The 20183-nt window shown below is 45.4% G+C and overlaps 1 protein-coding gene across 5 annotated transcripts in view; it reads right to left on the reverse strand.

Annotated features, from left to right (window-relative positions):
- The window catches only part of SV2B (synaptic vesicle glycoprotein 2B), a 262076-nt gene that overhangs the window by 41888 nt on the left and 200005 nt on the right, over positions 1–20183 (reverse strand). For 4 of the 5 annotated variants that reach the window (XM_059879070.1, XM_005221735.5, NM_001083448.1 and 1 more), the window contains 4 exon segments: positions 19960–20140; positions 19354–19505; positions 11233–11366; positions 9376–9465 (listed from right to left, as the gene is read on the reverse strand). In XM_059879070.1, coding sequence (XP_059735053.1) covers positions 9376–9465; positions 11233–11366; positions 19354–19505; positions 19960–20140 — 557 coding nt within the window. 5 annotated transcript variants of the gene reach the window in all.

Consider the following 20183-nt stretch of genomic DNA (forward strand, 5'->3'; position numbering starts at 1 on the left):
ATTAACATCAGAGAAGTCTAGAGCCTGCATAGACAACTGTGTGTGTGTGTGTGTGTGTGTGTGTGTGTGTGTGTGTGTGTGTTAGGAGAGAAAGCTTGCTCTGGAAGACTTTTTTAATTTTTTTTTTTTTTTGGCTGTGCTGGGTCTTTGTTGCTGCACGGGCTTTCTCTAGCTGTGGCAGGTCGGGGCTACTCCCTGGTTGCGGTCTGTGGGTCTCTCATTGTGGTGGCTTCTATTGTTGTGGAGCACAGACTCTAGAGCATGAGGCTTCGGTAGTTGCAGCTTCTGGACTCTAAAGCGCAGGCTCAATAGTGTGGCACATGGCCTTAGCTGCTCCACAATATGTGGGATCTTCTTGGATCAGGGATCAAACCCATGTCTCCTGCATTGGCAGGTGGATTCTTTGCCACTGAGCCACCAGGGAAGCCCTATGTAAGACATTTTTTAAACACAGCAGAATAAAAGACATTAAGTCCTCCTTCTGCACAGCAAAAGAAATCACCAACAAAATGAAAAGACAACCTACTGAATGGGAGAAAATATTTGAAAATCATAAATTTGACAAGGGACTAATATTCAAAATATATCAAGAACCCATGCAACTCCCAGCAAAAAAAAAAAAAAATCCAATTTGAAAATGGACAGAGGATCTGAATAGACAGTTCTCCAAAGAAGACATAGAGATGGCCAATAGGCAGGTGAAAAAAATGCTAAGCATCACTAATCATCAGGGAAATGCAAACTAAAACCACACTGAGATATCACCTCATACCTGCTAAAATAGTTATTACCAAAAAGACAAAAAATAACATGTGTCCATTAAGACGTGGGGAAAAGGATACCCTTCTGCATTGTTGGTGGGGATGTAAACTGCTGAGGCTACTATGCGAAATAGTATGGAGGTTCCCTCCAAAATTAAAAATAGAACGACCATATGATCTATGAATTCCACTTCTGGATGTTTATCTGAAGGAAATGGAAACACTAAATCAAAAAGATATCAGTACTCCCATCTTCACTGCAGTATTATTATAAAGGTGAAGATATGGAAACAACCCAAGTGGCCATTGATAAGTGAAAGGATAAAGATGTGATACACACACACACAGGAATACTAACCAACCATAAAATAGGAAATCTTGCCATTTGCAACAACGTGGGTGGGCCTTGAGGACATCATGGCAAGTGAAATAAATCAGATGGAGAAAGACAAGTACTGCATGATCCCACTTATATTTGGGGAATCAACCAAACCAAACAAAAACAGAAAACCAAGCTCATAGATACAAGAACAGATCGGTGGTTTCCAGAGGGGAGGGGTGTGGGAGGGTTGGACAAAACAGGAGAAAGGGATCGAAAGGTACAAACTTGCAGCTATAAAATAAGTCCTGGGATGTAACGTAGAGCATGGTGAAAACAGTTCAGTTCAGTTCAGTTCAGTCGCTCAGTCGTGTCCGACTCTGCGACCCCAGGGACTGCAGCACGCCAGGCCTCCCTGTCCATCACCAACTCCTGGAGTTTATTCAAACTCATGTCCATTAAGTCAGTGATGCCATCCAACCATCTCATCCTCTGTTGCCCCCTTCTCCTCCCCATCTCAATCTTTCCCAGCATCAGGGTCTTTTCCAATGAGTCAGTTCTTTGCATCAGGTGGCCAAAGTATAGGAGTTTTAGCTTCAGCATCAGTCCTTCCAATGAATGCTGCTGCTGCTACTGCTAAGTCGCTTCAGTCGTGTCTGACTCTGTGCGACCCCACAGACAGCAGCCCACCAGGCTCCCCCGTCCCTGGGATTCTCCAGGCAAGAACACTGGAATGGGTTGCCATTTCCTTCTCCAATGCATGAAAGTGAAAGTGAAGTCGCTCAGTCGTATCTGACTCTGAGCGACCCCATGGACTGCAGCCTACCAGGCTCCACCGTCCATGGGATTTTCCAGGCAAGAGTACTGGAATGGGGTGCCATCGCCTTCTCCAGTGAATATTCAGGACTGATTTCCTTTAGGATGGACTGGTTTGATAATAGTTAATAATACTCTATATTCATTACTTGAAAGTTGCTAAGAAAGTAAATCTTGAGTCCTCAACACAAGAAAAAACATTTTGTAACTGTGTGGTGACAGATGGTAAGGAGACTTATTGTGGTGATCATTTTGCAATGTATACAAATATCGAATCATTATACAGAACTCCTGAAACTAATACAATGTTACATGCCAATTATACCTCAATTTTTTTTTAAAGGGACTTCTCTGGTGGCTCAGATGGTAAAGCGTGCCTACAATGTGGGAGGCCTGGGTTCCATCCCTGGATCAGGAAGATGGAGAAGAAAATGGCAACCCACTCCAGTCCTCTTGTCTGGAAAATCCCATGGACACAGGAACCTGCTAGGCTATATGCATGGGGTCACAAAAGTCGGACACGACTGAGCAACTTTTTACTTCACTTTTAAAAAAGAGACATTAGGTCTTCCTTGCTACCCCTGGTTTTCCTGTTGGAAATCAAAGAGATAGGGAATGGGAATAAGGCTGTGTGTAACAGGGAAGAACAGAATCTGACTTCATGTTGGATATGTTTCTTTAACCTTTGCTTTCTGTGGCTTTTGTTTCTAAAAGGATGCTGTCTACAGCTGTAAGCTTTCCCTGCCTGGGGAACTCTGCCCCTCTACGCGCATACTAAGTTGCTTCAGTCATGTCCAACTCTTTGTGACCCTATGGACTGTAGCTGACCAGGCTCCTCTGTCCATGGAATTCTCCAGACAAGAATACCGGAGTGGTTGCAGGGGATCTTCATGACCTAGGGATGGAAACTTCGCCTCTTTCACCTCCTGCATTGGTAGGTGGATTCTTCACCAAGAGCCAGCTGGAAAGCCCACCCCTCTACTGACTTTAAACTAAAGTGTCTTTGTTTAGCTCACAGGGAAACATGCCAACCCTGCCCACCTGTGAATGGCTGCAGGGAAGAAGAAATGAACACATCCCCTCCCCAAGGCTGGCCAAGCCAGGAGATATTTTGCAAGATTTATGGTCTTTTTACTTTACTTCCTCATCTCCTCCCTGTCTCTATTCTATAAAAGAAACTAGCACCCAGAACCCTATAAGATGGTAGTCCACCACCTTCTTGGACACCCAACTTTCCAAATAAAGTCTCTCTTCCTTGTCTCAACACCTCCTCTCCCAATTTATCGGCCTGTTGTGTGGTGAACAGACCAAGCTTTGACTCAGCAACACAAGTACCCTGGAAAAGTGTCCATTTGTCCAATGTCAGCAGGTAGCTCCAAGGAGCAGTCCTGACTCATTAAGACAGTGATTTTCCGTTTAATCAGTGTTTAAGACAACCACTGAATTCTGTGACTAACAATCACGTTAAGGAGATTTCTGACCATACAGACTCTTAGCCAAGTTATCAAGGTCTGTGCTCGCAGACCAAATCAGAAGAAAATGGAAGAGCCTACTCAAAAAATTCAAAAACAGTTTCTAGCACCTCTTCCAACAAATCTTTCTTCTGGGGAGAAAAGGCTTTAGTCATAAGAGCATCTCCCATTCTTACTTCAACCAAGGGACTAAGGATGTAAAGAGACAAAGGAAGAGAGAGAGAAGTGAGGCTTAATACTACACAGGAAAATACAGTCACTGAAATAGAAACAAGTGGTTCTTTAGTTCCCCAGCACCAAGCCCCGGATGGCGCGGCTTCATTTTTCTAAAGCTTGAACACAGTGGTTCTTAACTCTTGCCTGGGCTGGATACCCCTTTGAGAACCTAGTAAAAGCACAGGTGCTCTTCCTAAAACTGCAGGTATATAAGCACAGCAGAGCCTCCTGAGCTGGCCCTGCCACTCCCGGGTGTGTGGCCTTGGCAGTCGCACTACTGCCTGGTCCAGACAGGGACACAGGAGGGGGAACCCAGATGGCCCGCATCATGGGACTCTTGGCTAGAGCTGATCTTCCTGTTATTAGATAACCCAGGAGGGCCAAGAACACAGCTGAAGCCAAAAGGGGCTGAGTGGAAGTGTTAAAAAAGTGTCAGTTGCTCGGTCATGTCTGACTCTTTGCGACCCCATGGACTGTAATCACCAGACTCTTCTGTCCCTGGAATTCTCCAGGCAAGACTACTTAAGTGGGTTGCCGTTCCCTTCTCTAGGGGATCTTCCCCATGCAGGGACTGAACCCAGGTCTCCTGCATTGCAGGTGGATTCTTTACCATCTGAGCCACCAGGGGAAAGCTGACCCCAAATCAGGAAACATGTTACGATTCACATTCAGTGGGACCTCCCTGGCGGTCCGGTAGTTAATACTCCATGCTTCTACTGCAGTGGGTTCTGTTGGATTCCATCCCTGGTCGAGGAACTAAGATCCCACATGCCTTGTGGTACTATCAAAAAAATGCAAATTTTGTCTTTGCTTTCCTCTTGGGGAAAATAACACCCTATTCCTTAGGGATCTGGGAGTGGATGTGTTGACAGCTGCAAGCACAATTACTCTAATTTACAATTAACTAGGATGTTTGGCTTTGCTTTGGTCTAAACTATAATATGATCTGTGTTTGCCCCAGCCCTGCAGAACAGCAGTTCTCAAGGGAATATTTCAACACCTCTCCTTCGCAAAGGTATCCTACGGACACCTGCTAGGGGGACATTTCAGAAGCTTGTGAGGCAGCAAACAGGGCTGGAGACAGAGGTAAAGCCAGGGCCCTGTAGGGGAGGAATAAGTTCTCCTCTACTGTCCTAGACTCCCTGACTGGGTCTGGAAGCTAAACTGGCAAAGACAGATTTAACAGGAGTAAGGACTTCCCTGGTGGTTCAGTGGCTAAGACTCTGTGCTCACAATGCAGGGGGCCTGGATTCAATCCCCAGTCATGGATCTAAATTCCTCACCTAAAAGATTCAGAGTGCTGCAACTGAGACAACACAGCTGATAAAGATTAACAGAAGTAAAGCACCCACATTTTACTAAATTTTTACGTATCTGTGGGAGCCTTCACAAGAGAATGAAGTCCCAAAGAAGTGACCAGTGCAGGAAGCTTTTATACTGTGTGTGTGTGTGTGTGTTACTTGCTCAGTCATGTCCAGCTCTTTGTGACCCTATGGACAATAAGCCACTAGGCTCCTCTGTCCATGGAATTCTCCAGGCAAGAATACTGGAGTGGGTTGCCATTCTCTTCTCCAGGAGATCTTCCTGACTCAGGGATGGAACCCAGGTCTCCTGCATTGCAGGCGGATTCTTTACTATCTGAGCCACCAGGGAAGCCTTAGAAACAATAAATTTGTGAAGAACAGACAAAACAAAGGGATTTGGGTTAATAATGCTGAAGAAGTAATTAGGATGATAAGGGTTTGTTTAACAGGGTTTGTTTATATAGCCTTCTTAGTCTGAGGAAGAACAGCCATAGCTCTTGAGAACAACGTCTTCTTCCCTCCTGGTTCAGGGAAAGCATCTTACATGTGGGAGATTTATGGCCTGTTTCAGGGAAGAAGGGGGAGCAAGGGGAGGTCAGAGTAACCTTTCTGCTTCTGCTGTTCTCTCTAGCTCCTTCAGCTTATGAGATACAATACGCTGAGGTGCCATAATCTGGGGCTGTTATATCCTGAACCCCATCAGCTCAAAGGCACTGAGGAGGGCCACACCCAGGGCTTCCCATGGGCACTGAATCCAGCCTGCCCGACGCTCTTCCTCAAGGCCACTGAGTACATTCACTGTGATACATCCACGGAGCGGAGCACACAGGAGCAGAGCAGGCGACCCCAGCCAGTGGGGCTGAGTATTCACTTCCGACTCCAGCCACAGCCCAGCGGTCTGAGGTTAGTAACACTTTCCAGTCATTTGTTTTTTCCTTTTTTCCCTGCCCCATCCAGTTATCCATTTCTACATAATTAATATGATCATCAAGTCAGCATGATACCATGCAGGACCCTGTGGGGCTCCTGGGCATAAGGCCTTTCTGTGTCCCCCATTTCTTTGGTTACAGGAAAGAGCCTTCATTCAGCCTCCATGAGCTTCCCTGACTTCCAATGGGCAGTTCCAAGCAGTCGTTAATTAGGGCAGGGATGAGAGATCAGGGAGAAACAATAGTACGGCCTTGGAGCAAGGTCCTGTTTCCACATCAGTGGATACACGTAATGTCTTTGAGCTGTTTTACAGATCCTGAAATCTCCTCCAGGTAAGAGAAGTTAACTATTAATGATGATATGCTGCCCACAGCATGTAGACCCCAGACTAGTTGGACCTGAAGGTTGATGATGCTGACCAACCCATCACCCATCAGAAGAACGTCCATGAGCTGATCACACCCTCTTTGAGCAATTACTATGAAACTTCTTACTATCTTCCCCAAGTTGGGACACACATTTCTGAGGGCATTGGCGTGCTGTGGCCCCCCTTTCCTGACAAAGCAATAAAGCTATTCATTTCTACTTCACCCAAAACTGTCTCTGAGATTCAATTCGGCACCTGTGTACAGAGAGGCTGAGCTTTTGGCATCAGTTATGGAAATACTGAGTCCATAACCTTTCTAATTCCCTTTTCCTGTGGAGGGGTGAAAACTACTAAAAACGGAGTTTATGCCCAAGGACTTGGTGACTGGCATGCATGTTGGAGAAAGACAAAATTCCAGGTCTCAGAGCCCTCTGCTCACTGATTCCCGCCTGAGCTTTCTTCTGGGGCATGCACACCCTTCCTGAAGTGAGGAATTCTGGTCCTGAAGTAAGGGCTCAGTTTCACCTTTGGAATTTGGAGTTTTGATTGATTTTCAGGCCAAGAAAGATCTCATTTCTTAAAAGTAAGCTGTTTATGTTAGAATGGGTTGTTAAAAGAGAAAGTCAGACCACTTGTCTAAAAAGGGGTCCCAGGCAGGCAACCTTGTGGTTGGTTTATTTTCTTTATTTAATTTTTATTGGAGAATAGTTTATTTATAATGTTGTATTAGTTTCTACTATAAAACAAAATGAATCAGTCACGTGCATGCAAAGTCCCTTCAGTCATGTCTGACGCTGCAACCCTATGGACTGTAGCCCACCAGGCTCTGCCCATGGGATTCTCTGGGCAAGAATAGTAGAGTGGTTTCCCATGCCCTCCACCAGGGGATCTTCCCGAGCCAGGGATCAAACCCAAGCCTTCTGCAGCTCCAGCACTGCAGGCGGATTCTTCACCACTAGCACCTCCTGGGAAGCCACACATACACATATATCCCCCCTTTTTGGACTTCCTTCCCATTCAAGTCTCCACAGTGCATTAGGTAGCTGTCCCTGTGCTCTACAGCAGGTGTTCATTAGTTATCTATTTTATACAAAGTGTCAATCTGTGGTTAGTTTAGAAGTGATGCTTCCAGAGGCAACCTGGGGAAAACCACCCTGTGTAAGGTCCTGCGTGGGATAAGCAGGGCAAGACAGAGGTGGAAGGTCAGGGAGATTCATAGTTACAGGGACAGATGTACAAATGAAGTGGACGGTGATCTACGCAAAGACTCCTCTCAGGAGGGTTCAGGGCTATTGTGGGACAGATACCGCATGCTAATAAACTGCTTCACATGTGGGAAAATCCTTGGGAAATGGGCTCAAACTCAAAAGACATAAGCTTCTTTGCATGAGTAAAGGAGAAAGATGTGTTTTATTCCACAGAGAGGACAGGGGAGGGGAGGGGACTAAAGAAGGAGAAAAGACGACGGGGGTGGGGAGAAGGAAGGAGGAGACCCTGTACTCTGAGAGGTCGATCCTCTGTGACCCTTCAGTCCATGAAGTCTCACAGAGTTGGGCACAACTGAATGATTAACACATACACATGTATAGGAAAATTTTAAGCTAAATGTTATACTGTAAAACTCCTACAGGAAAGCACAGGCAGAACACTCTCTGACATAAATCACAGCAAGATCCTCTATGACCCACCTCCCAGAGTAATGGAAATAAAAGCAAAAATAAACAGGGCCTAATTAAACTTAAAAGCTTTTGCACAATGAAGGAAACTATAAGCAAGGTGAAAAGGTAGCGTTCAGAATGGGAGAAAATAATAGCATATGAAACAACTGATAAAGAATTAACCTCCAAAATATACTAGCATCTCATGCAGCTCCATACCAGAAAAATAAACAACCCAATCAAAAAATGGGCCAAAGAACTACAGACATTTCTCCAAAGAAGACATACAGATGGTTAATAAACACATGAAAAGATGCTCAACATCACTCATTATCAGAGAAATGCAAATCAAAACCACGATGAGATACCACCTCATGCTGGTCAGAATGGCTGCCATCAAAAAGTCTACAAACAATAAATGCTGGAGAGGGTGTGGAGAAAAGGGAACCCTCTTACAGTGTTGGTGGGAATGCAAACTGGTACAGGCCTATAGGGAACAGTATGGAGATTCCTTAAAAAACTGGAGACAGAACTGCCATATGACCCAGCAATCCCACTGCTGGGCATACACACTGAAGAAACCAGAATTGAAAGAGACACATGTACCCCAAAGTTCATTGCAGCACCATTTACAATAGCCAAGACATGGAAGCAACCTAGATGTCCATCAGCAGACAAATAGATAAGAAAGTTGTGGTACATATACACAATGGAGTATTACTCAGCTATAAGAAAGAATGTATTTGAGTCAGTTCTGATGAGGCAGATGAAATTGGAGCCTATTATACAGAGTGAAGTAAATCAGAAAGAAAAACACCAATACAGTATGTTAATGCATGGAATTTAGAAAGATGGTAACAATGACCCTATATGCAAGACAGGGAAAGGGTCACAGATGTAAAGAACAGACTTTTGGACTCTGTGGGAGAAAGCAAGGGTGGGATGATTTGAGAGAATAGCACTGAAACATGTGTATGTGAAATAGATGACCAGTTCAAGTTCAATGCATGAAACAGAGCCCTCAAAGCCAGTACACTGGGACAACCCAGAGGGATGGGGTGGGGAGGGAGGTGGGAGGGGGGTTCAGGATGGGGGACACATGTACACCCATGACGGATTCATGTCCGTGTATGGCAAAACCACCACAATATTGTACTTAGCCTCCAATTAAAATAAGTATTTTTTTTTAAAAAAGGATGATTCTGAATACTATTAGACACATGTAGAATGTCTATGAGTGCTCTTAAATAATATATATTTATATGTAAATATGGGTACATCTGGCTATCTCTGTATGAATACAGCTAGTTTTTTCCTTTGCTATTTTTGAGTAATTAGTGGTACCAAGAAGGAGTCCATCAAAATACAAAAAATAATTATGATGCAGTAATATGATGCAGAATATCAGGGTTTTTTTTTCCTTTTTGACAAATTTTCCATGATGTGCTTATGCAGTAAAATTATTTTTTAGCAAACCAAAACAGTGAAGAGGAGAGGCCCCCTCCGGCTGGCACAGGTGACCACGCACTCACCGTGAACACCTTCTCTGGGGCCCCCTTGGCCCTCATGTTGGTGTCGTGCACGTGCTTGAGAATCATCCAGGCTTCGTCGTGTTTGCCCATCTGGTAAAACCAAGAAGAGAGACATGAACAATCCTTTGCTAATTAGAGGTGGAAAACCCAACAGAGACAACAGGGTGCTGATGCCTGCGTCTTAGGCCACTGGCCATGGATGCGTTACAATCTGCGGCTTGTGAAAAACCAACACAAGCTTCTGTTGCAGCCCATCCTGGGAGGCTAACCAGGCTGTGCCTTCAAGGTGTAAATACTGGGTATTATTATCGTCATAGGCTGTGAGTAACTACTTGTAGTTTTAAGGTTGAATAGACTGCAGGTGGGAGCCATGATCCTCTCTGGACGATTAAAGCCAAGACCCAACACATAACAGGTTCAATTGTGTCCCCCACGCCACTTTGATATGTTGAAGTTCTAGCCCTCAGTGCCCCCAGAAGGTGACTTTATTTGGAAGTAGGGTTGCTGCAGATGTAATTAAGATGAGGTCATCCTGGGGTAGGATGGGCCCCTAATCCAACATGATTGGTGCCCTTATAAGAAGTAGCCCAAGTGAAGACCTAGAGGCACTCAGAGAGAGTACTTTGTGGTGACAAAGACAGACTGGAGTGAAAGAGCTGCAAGCCAAGGACCACCCCAAATGTAAGCAACCCACCCAGAAGCTGGAGGAGGCAAAGTGAAGGTTGCCCTACGGCAGTGGCCCCCAACCATTTTGGCACCAGGCACCTGCGTCATGGAAAACAATTTCTACATGGACCAGGATGCAGAGGATGGTTTTGGGAGGATTCAAGTGCACTTCATTTATTACGCACTTTATTTCTATGATCACTACATCAGCTCCACCTCGGATCATCAGGCACTAGGTTCCAGAGGTTGGGGCCCTCTGCCCAAGGACTTCTGAGGGAGTGTGGCCCTGCAAACACCTTTTGGCACTTTTAGCCAACACATCTGGGAGACAACAAATTTCTGTAACTCTGAGACACTCAGTTTGTGTTCCTTTGTTACAGCAGTCCTAGAGAGCTAATACACATCAAAGCTTCTGAAATAAGCTTGGATTAAAAAAAAAAAACAAAAACTTTTTGCTGCATCTGCCCCTCACCAATGGGATGAAAGAAAACATTCAACAAGAAAGTCTGCAGAAAGTTAGAAGGAAGCTTGTGAGTGGACTCTGAGAACTCGGGCTGTAAGAGCCTTGGAGTCCTATCGCCCCTCCACCAGCCCGACCCGTCTGACCACTGCAAGCAGGAGAGCCCCCACCACCACCACCACCATCCAGCTGGAAACCTCACAGGACTGTGGGAGCAGCCTTCTGGAGGAGAGAGGAACTGCAGAGGCAAGAGTCCTGCAGGGCTGGGGAGCAGAGAAAGATCGACAACCCAGTTCACTGCTGTAACATGGAAAAAACTCCATGCAGCTTTTTGTTTTGGGCACTTTTTGTTTTGTTTTCTGCCTCACAGCACGTGGATGTTAGTTCCCTGCCCAGGGATTGAACCAGTGCCTCCTGCAGTGGCAGCACATTGGGGAGGACCACTGGACTGCCAGGGAAGTCCTGCTCATGCAGCTCCAAAGGTCAACAGGACCTCTGGGGAGCATGGGTACCAGAAGCATCTTCAAGAGGGTGCCCTCCAGCTCCACCCAGACTCGGGAAGCAGTGCCGCTGATCTGCACTCTGTGAGCTCGGCTCCCTCCAGCTCTGGCAGTCCTTGCACCCTGGGCAGGCCACCATCATGACGGGTTTAATGACAGGCCAGGTCAAAGCCGACCTGGGACCAAGGGGCTAGGAGAGCAGGCCTCACACGGGGTGGGGCACTGACTCACCTCCAGCAGAAACCTCGGGCTCTCTGGCAGGAACTTCAGGGCCACCATGGACACGGTGCAGGGCAGAGCGCAGACGATGACAAACACTCTCCAGCTGTGGAAGTGGTAGTTGCTGCCCATGCTGAAGCCCCAGCCTGTGAAGAAGCAGACAGACACACAGCACTAGTTACAACAGCCAGGACATGGAGGCAGTGCAATGTCTGTAGACGAATGAATGCATAAAGATGTACTATCTGTTCATAGTGGAACACTACTCAGCCGTAAAAAGGGACGAAGCTGGGTCATTTGTATTGATATTGATGGGCCTAGAGTCCATCATACCAAGTGAAGTAAGTCAGAAAAGAGAAAAGCAGATATCATATATTAATGCCTATTTGTGCAATCTAGAAATATGGTACAAATGAGCCTGTTCACAGGGCTGAAAGAGACACAGACACAGAAGACAGACATGTGGCACAGAGGGGAAGGGGAGGGTGGATGAACTGGGAGAGGAGCACTGACATATATACGCTCAGTTCAGTTCAGTTGCTCAGTCGTGGCCAACTCTCTGCAACCCCATGGACCACAGCACCTGTCCTCCCTGTCCATCAACAACTCCCAGAATTCACCTAAACTCATGTCCATCGAGTCGGTGATGCCATCCAACCGTCTCATCCTCTGTCATCCCCTTCTCCTCTTGCCTTCAATCTTTCCCAGAATTTGGCTCTTTTCAAATGAGTCAGCTCTTCCCATCAGGTGGCCAAATTATCAGAATTTCAGCTTCAATATCAGTCCTTCCAATGAACATTCAGGTCTGATTTCCTTTAGAATGGACTGGTTGCATCTCCTTGCAGTCCAAGGGACTCTCAAGAGTCTTCTCCAACACCACAGTTCAAAAGCATCAATTCTTTGGCGCTCAGCTTTCTTCATAGTCCAACTCTCACATCCATACATGACCACTAGAAAAACCATAGCCTTGACTAGACGGACCTTTGTTGGCAAAGTAATGTCTCTGCTTTTTAATATGCTGTCTATGTTGGTCATAGCTATGACATAATATGACATAACTATGACAACATAATATGCTATCTATCTATGTTGGTCATAACTTTCCTTCCAAGGAGTAAGCGTCTTTTAGTTTCATGGCTGCAGTCACCATCTGCAGAAATAGATAACTAGTGGGAAGCTTCTGTATAGCACAGGGAGCTCAGCTCAGTGCCCTGTGATGACCTAGAGGGGTGGGATGGGGTGGTGGTGGGAGGGAGGCTCAAGAAGGAGGGGACATGTGTATACGTACGGCTGATTCACTTCATTGCACAGCAGAAACTAACACAACATTGTAAAGCAACTCTACTCCAATTGAAAATCAAGCAGTCAGAGTGTCTCTGACACTTGGTCTTAGAGCGACCTTCAAGAAAGTGAAAGTGTTAGTCCCTTGGTCCTGTCTGACTCTTTGCAACCCTATGGACTGTAGCCTGCCAGGCTCCTCTGTCCGTGGGATTCTCCAGGTAAGAATACTGAGGTGGGTTGCCATGCCCCTCTCCAGGGTATCCTCCCAACCCAGGGATCAAACCTGCATCTCCTGCATTGCATGCAGATTCTTCACCATCTGAGCCATCAAGGAAGACAAAGGAAAGCCAGAGCAGGGCCTTATGTGACCTAGGGTTTTGATGGGGGATTACTCTCACCCACGTCAAAGAGCAATGCCAGCTCTGGGTGATTCCAAAGCACGGGGCTTAGGACAACAGTTTGAAAACCACTGTCAGTCATAACGCTAATTTTTTTTTTTTAAGAAACTGAGCTTCTATATTCAAATGAATTCATAATCATTGAAACAGAGAGGTGACTAGCTCCAACTCAGCTTTCATTATATTCAACGTATTCCTAAAACTCATTTTTGGAAATTGCCTTTAGAATCTACAAAACGTTATTTCAAACATCTTTATAAGTAGCAAATTTCCCTCTTTCAGGGAACAATGACACAGTGGAAAGTGCCTGGATTTCTGCAGTCACATAGGTCAGAGTTCAAATCCTGGCTTTCTCACATCCTTATTGTTATGTTGGTGAGTTTTCACAGCTGTAGAATGCAGCTAATGTTACCTCCACAGAGTCACTGTGTGTGAAAACTCCCCAGCAATCAATAATAACTCACCTGCTTTGAGGGTAGCTTTGATTTGTTTAGAAATAGTTACATGACATTTAGTGCCAAAGATGGTGAGTAAAACGGGTGAATATCAGCAAAGATCAGCAAAAGAACTGTTTTCTTTTTCTTTCATGCCATTCAAAACAACCTCTGAAGACAGTTCCAACAGCATTTCTGGTTTTGGTCTTGTTTTTAAGGCTCTTTTTTTTTTTTTATGGGTTTTATGGGGACCATTCTTAAAGTCTTTATTGAACTTGTTACAACATTTCTTCTGTTGTTTGTGCTGTGCTTAGTCACTCTGTTGTGTCCAACTCTGCGACCCCGTGAACTTAGCCTGCCAGGTTCTTCTGTCCATGGGATTCCCCAGGCAAGAATCCACTGCAGTGGATTGCCATGTGCTCCTCCAGGGGATCTTCCCAACCCAGGGATCAAACCCAGGGCTCCCCCATTGCAGGCGGATTCTTTACCATTTGAGCCACCAGGGAAGCCCATGAATACTGCAGGGAGAAGGCTATTCCTTCTCCAGGGGACCTTCCCAACCCAGGAATCAAATTGGGGTCTCATGCACTGTCCGTGGATTCTTTATCAGAATTTTGTTGTTTATGTTTTGGATTTTTTGGCCTCAAGGCATGTGGGATCTTCGCTACCCAACCAAGAATTAAACCTGCACCCCGTGTATTGGAAGGCAGTCTTAACCACTAGACGGCCGGGGAAGTCCCCCAACTAGCATTTCTTAAAAAGACCTAACTTTATAAATAAATATAGTGATTTCTAAAGTTCAAAGGGTAAACATTATTCTGCTGTAAAATCTCTATTCCATTTACTTGAAAAATACACTAAATGGCTAACTCCAGAGGTGGGAGGTTTATGTCCTTAAGTCTATTACTTACCATTGCAGTTCAATTTGTTGTACTTGCCAGAGACTCCTAACTAATATCTCTTGTTTCTGCAGATATTTCTAACTCTATTTTCAGAGTGAAGGACTGGCCAGAGAGAATCCCAGGTGGAAAAACACGGGACTGTGGCCACTTTTACACAATGGCCACAGAACATAATACACAGAATACATCCAGCCTTCTCAATCAGAATCAAACCTCTTTATGCACTGCCCATCCTCCTTCCCATATCACTGGGGTTTGCTTGTTTATTTTAATTTTAATTAAAAAGCCTTTCCTTTCTCCTGGGAGTGACAACTGGAAGAGGAAGACAAAACCATAGAAAGATTTACACATTCTCAGCTCATGTTCAAAAACCATTCTGGCGTAATTAGAAATAACCACATAGCCATCCAACTCAGGTGGGTAACAAGAGAAGAACAGAAACAGGTATGTTTAGAGAGTACTCTGCCTCAGAGAGACATTTTTTTCTTAATGATAATATGTGCAAATTATCCAAAATCCATTATTCCCTCATGCCTCTCTGGTTTTTACAGTGACTTAGTAAACTGCACTTCATTAGGCACATCTTTGGGGCCTTAAATTAAATAAAATTAAATAGCGAACTACTTCCAAATATATGGAACAACCGCTAATATGGAGACATGGATTGTCTTGTTCACTGATCTTTTAGCTTGCCCTACTTTTTCTCCATCAGGATCTCACAAACAGCTGGTGCTGCTGACTACAGTGGGAATTAATCTTCCATAATATAGCCACATTTTTCAGGGCTGTGCCCATGACTTCCCAGAAAAACATTCTGAGCTTTGTAATTTTCTTTCTTAATGACTCCGTCACCCAAATTCCTGGTGCCAAGACCTCACATCATTTCATTCCGGCAAAAGCAATTAAATGGTTTGTACAAGCTACGTACAAACATTCCGTCTCCTTTCTGGATCACCCTTGCATTTGTCCCTGCTGAGTGGGGGTGATGTGAGCGGATTAATGTCTTAGGCCTATTAAAAAAATATCATCAAATAACTGGTTCACTGTGGACAAAACATCTGGTCCTGGTAAAAATGAGGCTTAAAATAAATAGTCACTCCTGTTACACTGTGATTCTAGTCTACCATATTTCTAGGATGGTTTGCCCTGAAGTAAATGTGCATTTCAAGCCTTCAAGCCTAATCATCCAAGAAGCCATTTTTAAATGGCATGTAAAAGCCACAGATTTCATACAAGCATCAGTTCAGTTCAGTTCAGTCACTCAGTCATGTCTGACTCTTTGTGACCCCATGGACTGCAGCATGCCAGGCTTCCCTGTCCATCACCAACTCCTGGAGTTTACCCAAACTCATGTTCATCGAGTCCATGATGCCATCCAACCATCTCATCCTCTGTCACCCACTTCTCCTCCTGTCTTCAATCCTTCCCAGCATCGGGGTCTTTTCCAGTGAGTCAGTTCTTCGCATCAGATAGCCAAAGTATTTAAGTTTCAGCTTCAGCATCAGTCCTTCCAATGAATATTCAGGACTGATTTCCTTTAGGGTTGACTGGTTGGATCTCCTTGCAGTTCACAAAAGCATACAAATAGGAAAATATCCCGTCCATTTGGAGTAGGATATTTAAGCACAAGCCCTGTTATCAGCCAGCAGCCTTATGGCCCCTCTGCCATGGGCATCCCATTTAGTCCTGATCAACAAGTTCCCAACCCGAATTAACTTATTGCTTCTTTAAAAACCAGACACCCAGACATTGGCACGTGTTAGTGGGTAAAGTGAAGTGAAAAAATGACACAGTTTGTAGTGACTACTGAAGGCTGCTACCCACCTCACAAAATCTTTCCAGTCCTTCTCCACTGGGTTGCAGACTTGTGGTTTGGGTGGGACTGACCCCACCCACAACGCCAGGGACGAGGAATGAAGTATATGAACCCTCAGTATCTGGCATCCTCTGGAGTTTAGTGATTGGCTGAGGTGAGCATATGACCTAAGCTGATCCAATCAGAGTGAAGCCAAGAACCTTTGCTCATTGGTTGGTTGTGCGGGCCATCCCCTTACAGAACAAGCAGTCTGCAAACAGGGCCAGAATTGCTAATACAGCTTGGAGGGAAGCCAGCCCAAGTACTAGAATCATCTCCAAAATTTTCTCGACATTCTTTGCATCCTAAGAACTGCTGGCTGTAAAGGCTGGCACAGATCAGATCTCTAGAGTCAATTCCCTTTGCTTCTTTCTCCCTTCATTTTATAGATGAAGGAACCAAGCCTGGACAAGCTAGAGTGACTTGTCCCAAATTACAGAGCCCTGCTATTTTGACTTAGCTTTTATCCAGAATCTATTTGTTCCCCTCCCAGCAAATTTTTCTAATTTAATTTATATGTAGAAATAGTTTCTTACTGTTAACACATTTGGACCAATGACCAGGGGAAATGATATTATATTAATAGCAAGGACAAAAGCAATTCCTTGGAGCCATGTAACCAACAGCCTGGATAATTAAAGTGTGCCGTTAGGGGAAGGGAAGAATGAAGAGCCTAACATGGGGAATAATACAGGTTTGTATCTAAAATTATGAAAAACTGCCTGTGTGCACGTTTAGGCGCTTCAGTCGTATCCACCTGTGACCTGATGGACTGTAGCCTGCCAGGCTCCTTTGTCCATGAGATTCTGCAGGCAAGAATACTGGTGTGGGTTGCCATGCCCTTCTCCAGGGAGAACTGCCTATGGTAACAGAATTACCTGGAAAACGTCAACTCTTTATTTCATTGTTTCTGTTCATATTTCTTTCTCTGTTTCTAATACAAAATCCAGTGGGATATGGTCTCAAACCCATTTCCTCCAGCTTCGGGGCACACAGCTAGGTTACACTGCCCGGCGTCCTTTGCCGTAGAGTGTGGTCGCGTTACAGATGTGGGGCCAAGGGGATGTGAGCAAAGAGGATGTGATCCACTTCCTACCCTGCCCTTCAAAAGCACCCACATGCAACTGCCCATGCTGTTTTCCTGAACCAGCATGTAGGTTACATGCTGAAGAGGGGAGAGCACAGGCTGGGAGGAACCTGAGCCCTAAGATTACTGAGGAGCAGAGCTGCCCATAGATCAGAAAGACCAGCCAGCTTTGAAGGAGGGGAAAATATCTTTGGTGTCAAACCAAGATTTCAGGGTTGATCAGGTTCTCAGGGTAATATACCCAGCATCTCCTTAACTACACCAATCCAAGAAGATTGCTTCTTCTTAAAAAGATAATGCTGAAGCCTCCATTAGTCCAGAACAGACAACAGAGAGGTTTAGATTTAAAACAAGCATGCCAAGAGACAAAAGAACCCTCCTATGCTATTGCTGGAGATGCAAATTGGTACATCCTCCTATGGAGAACAGTATAGAGGTTCCCTAAAAAACTAAAGATAGAATTACCATATGATCCTGCAATCCCACTCCTGGGCATTATCTGGAGAAAATTCTAATTCAAAAAGCTACATGCACCCCAGTGTTCATAGCAGCACCATTTACAGTAGCCAAGACATGGACCTAAATGTCCATGGGACAGATGAACGGATGAAGAACACGTGACATATATTATGGAATACCGCATGCATGCATGCTAAATTGCTTCAGTTGTGTCTGACTCTTTGCAACCCTATGGACTGTAGCCCACCGGGCTCCTCTGTCCATAGGATTCTCCAGGCAAGCATACTGGAGTGGGTTGTTATGCCCTCCTCCAGGCTATTTTCCCCACCCAGGGATCAAACCCACATCATCTCCATGGGGTCTCGAAGAGTCAGACACAACTGAGGGACTTCACTTTCACTTTCACTTTCACTTTCATGCATTGGAGAAGGAAATGGCAACCCACTCCAGTGTTCTTGCCTGGAGAACCCCAGGGATGGCAGAGCCTTATGGGCTGCCATCTATGGGGTCACCCAGAGTCGAACACGACTGAAGCAACTTAGCAGCAGCAGCAGCAGCAGCAGCAACAGCAGCAGCAAGAACCTACTATATAGCATAGGAACCATTCTCTATATTTTGTAATAAACTATATGGGGAAAGAATCTGAAAAAGAGTAACTGACACAATCCTGTACACCTGAAAGTAACACAACATTGCAAACAAACTGTACTTTAATAAACGCACACACATACACACACGCACACACGCACACACACGCCCCAAGGAGGGGAATGGGTGGAGAAGTGTTGGCTAACTTCAGGGGCAGTTGTCTGCTCTTCCCTATGGTCTGCAGGATTCTAGATGATGGCAAAGCCTACACCCATAATCTGTAGTTTGCCAAAAATAATTTTGAAGGATGTTAATGGCATTACCCAGAATACTCCAAAGGCATAATCAAATTCAAAACTGCTGCCTTCTCCCTACTTTACTCTTAATAAAATCCAATAGTGAAAGTTAATGTTGCCAAGTCTCTGTCCAGAAAATCCAGTTTTCACAATTAACCAAGATAATAAAATTGTCTCAGCTGAAACCAAGACCTTGTCTGTAAGGGCTGCTCCATGTCTGCAACCAAAAGAGGGACAGCAGGAAGTAAAATGGAAAATGCATGAGAGCACTGCGCTGCAAGGGAGGGGGCGTCAGGATTCAAGGTCATGCCAAGGCCAAGTCATCAATCTGGCCGAGTCACCAACTTCTTGACCTCTGCTACACCATCTATAAAAAGGAGTTACTGAGCAGAATTCATTGTGAGGAGGAGAACTGGAGATGAAGTTTGCCTTAAAGGGCTTCCTGGGTGGCTCAGATGATAAAGAATCCACCTGCAATGCAGGAGACCCAGGTTCGATCTCTAGGTCAGGAAGATCCCCTGGAGAAGGGAATAGAGCCTAATTTGCTGTGAGGAGGAGGGCTGGAGATGAAAGTCAAAATCCCTTCAAATAAAAGAGAGGAAAGGAGAGAAGGAGGGGGGAGAAGAGGGAGGGTAGACTGTATTATTTCCAGACAGACGTGTACTGAGATTAGCAATGTGTCTCCAGTGCTGGAAGTTCTTTAGAAAGATCAAGGTTGTACTCAGGAACTGTGTATGAGAATGTGGGATTAAGGCTGAGGACAGGAAATGCTGTTCGGATGCAGGTGTCTCGGAACAAAGGCCCCTCGGCCCTTTGAAGCTTTCTGCACTCACCGTAGTGCGGGATGATGCTCCAGGCCATGGCAGATGCATAGATGCCACCAGTCATCCAGAAGATGCCCAGCCAACTGAGATGCTCTCCTCGCTTCTCCCGGGACAAGAATTCAGAAAAATAGGCAAACACAATGGGCAGAGCACCCCCAATACTGCAGAGAGAAAATGCCAGAAAGGAAGAACCAAGTCAGACACTAAAAACAGTCAGACCAGGAACCCAATTGCCGCGTCCCGCCCTTGGGCCAAGTGGTGAAACAACCCAGTAAATTCCAAAGACCAGCCTAAGGCAGCGTTAGGTTCTTTTGACCTTATACACTGACTTTGCAACCTAACCCCTTTCTAAGATTCAACCTTAACACAGTATCGTGGAAGTCACACAAGAATCCAAGAACTTCCCTGGTGGTCCAGTGGTTAAGACTCTGCCTTCCATTGCAGGAGGCATGGATTCAACTCCTGGTTGGGGAATAAGGCACCACATGCCGTGAGGTACAGCCAGAAATTAAAAAGCAGAATTCAGTTCAAGGTTTTCTGGAGGACCACTCAGAGGCAAGGTACCAGGATGGATGGATGGCAGGAGGGGCCGGCTGAATCTCTGTGATTACGTACCCTATGCCTGAGATGAGTCTGCAGAAGAGGAAAGCTCCATATCCCTGTACGAAGGAGGAGAGGGAGGCAAAGGAAGCGTTGATGGCCAGGGAGATGCTGAGGACTCGCTTCCTCCCCAGCTTATCAGCCAGGCCCCCCAGGACGAAGGCTCCCCCCATCATTCCTAGGTAGACTATCAGCCCTGTGAGGAAGAGAAAGAGAGAGGGGAGGGTGGAGAGAGGAGA

The sequence above is a fragment of the Bos taurus genome, chromosome 21 (genome assembly GCF_002263795.3).
Source record: "Bos taurus isolate L1 Dominette 01449 registration number 42190680 breed Hereford chromosome 21, ARS-UCD2.0, whole genome shotgun sequence".
Taxonomy (NCBI): Eukaryota; Metazoa; Chordata; class Mammalia; order Artiodactyla; family Bovidae; genus Bos; species Bos taurus.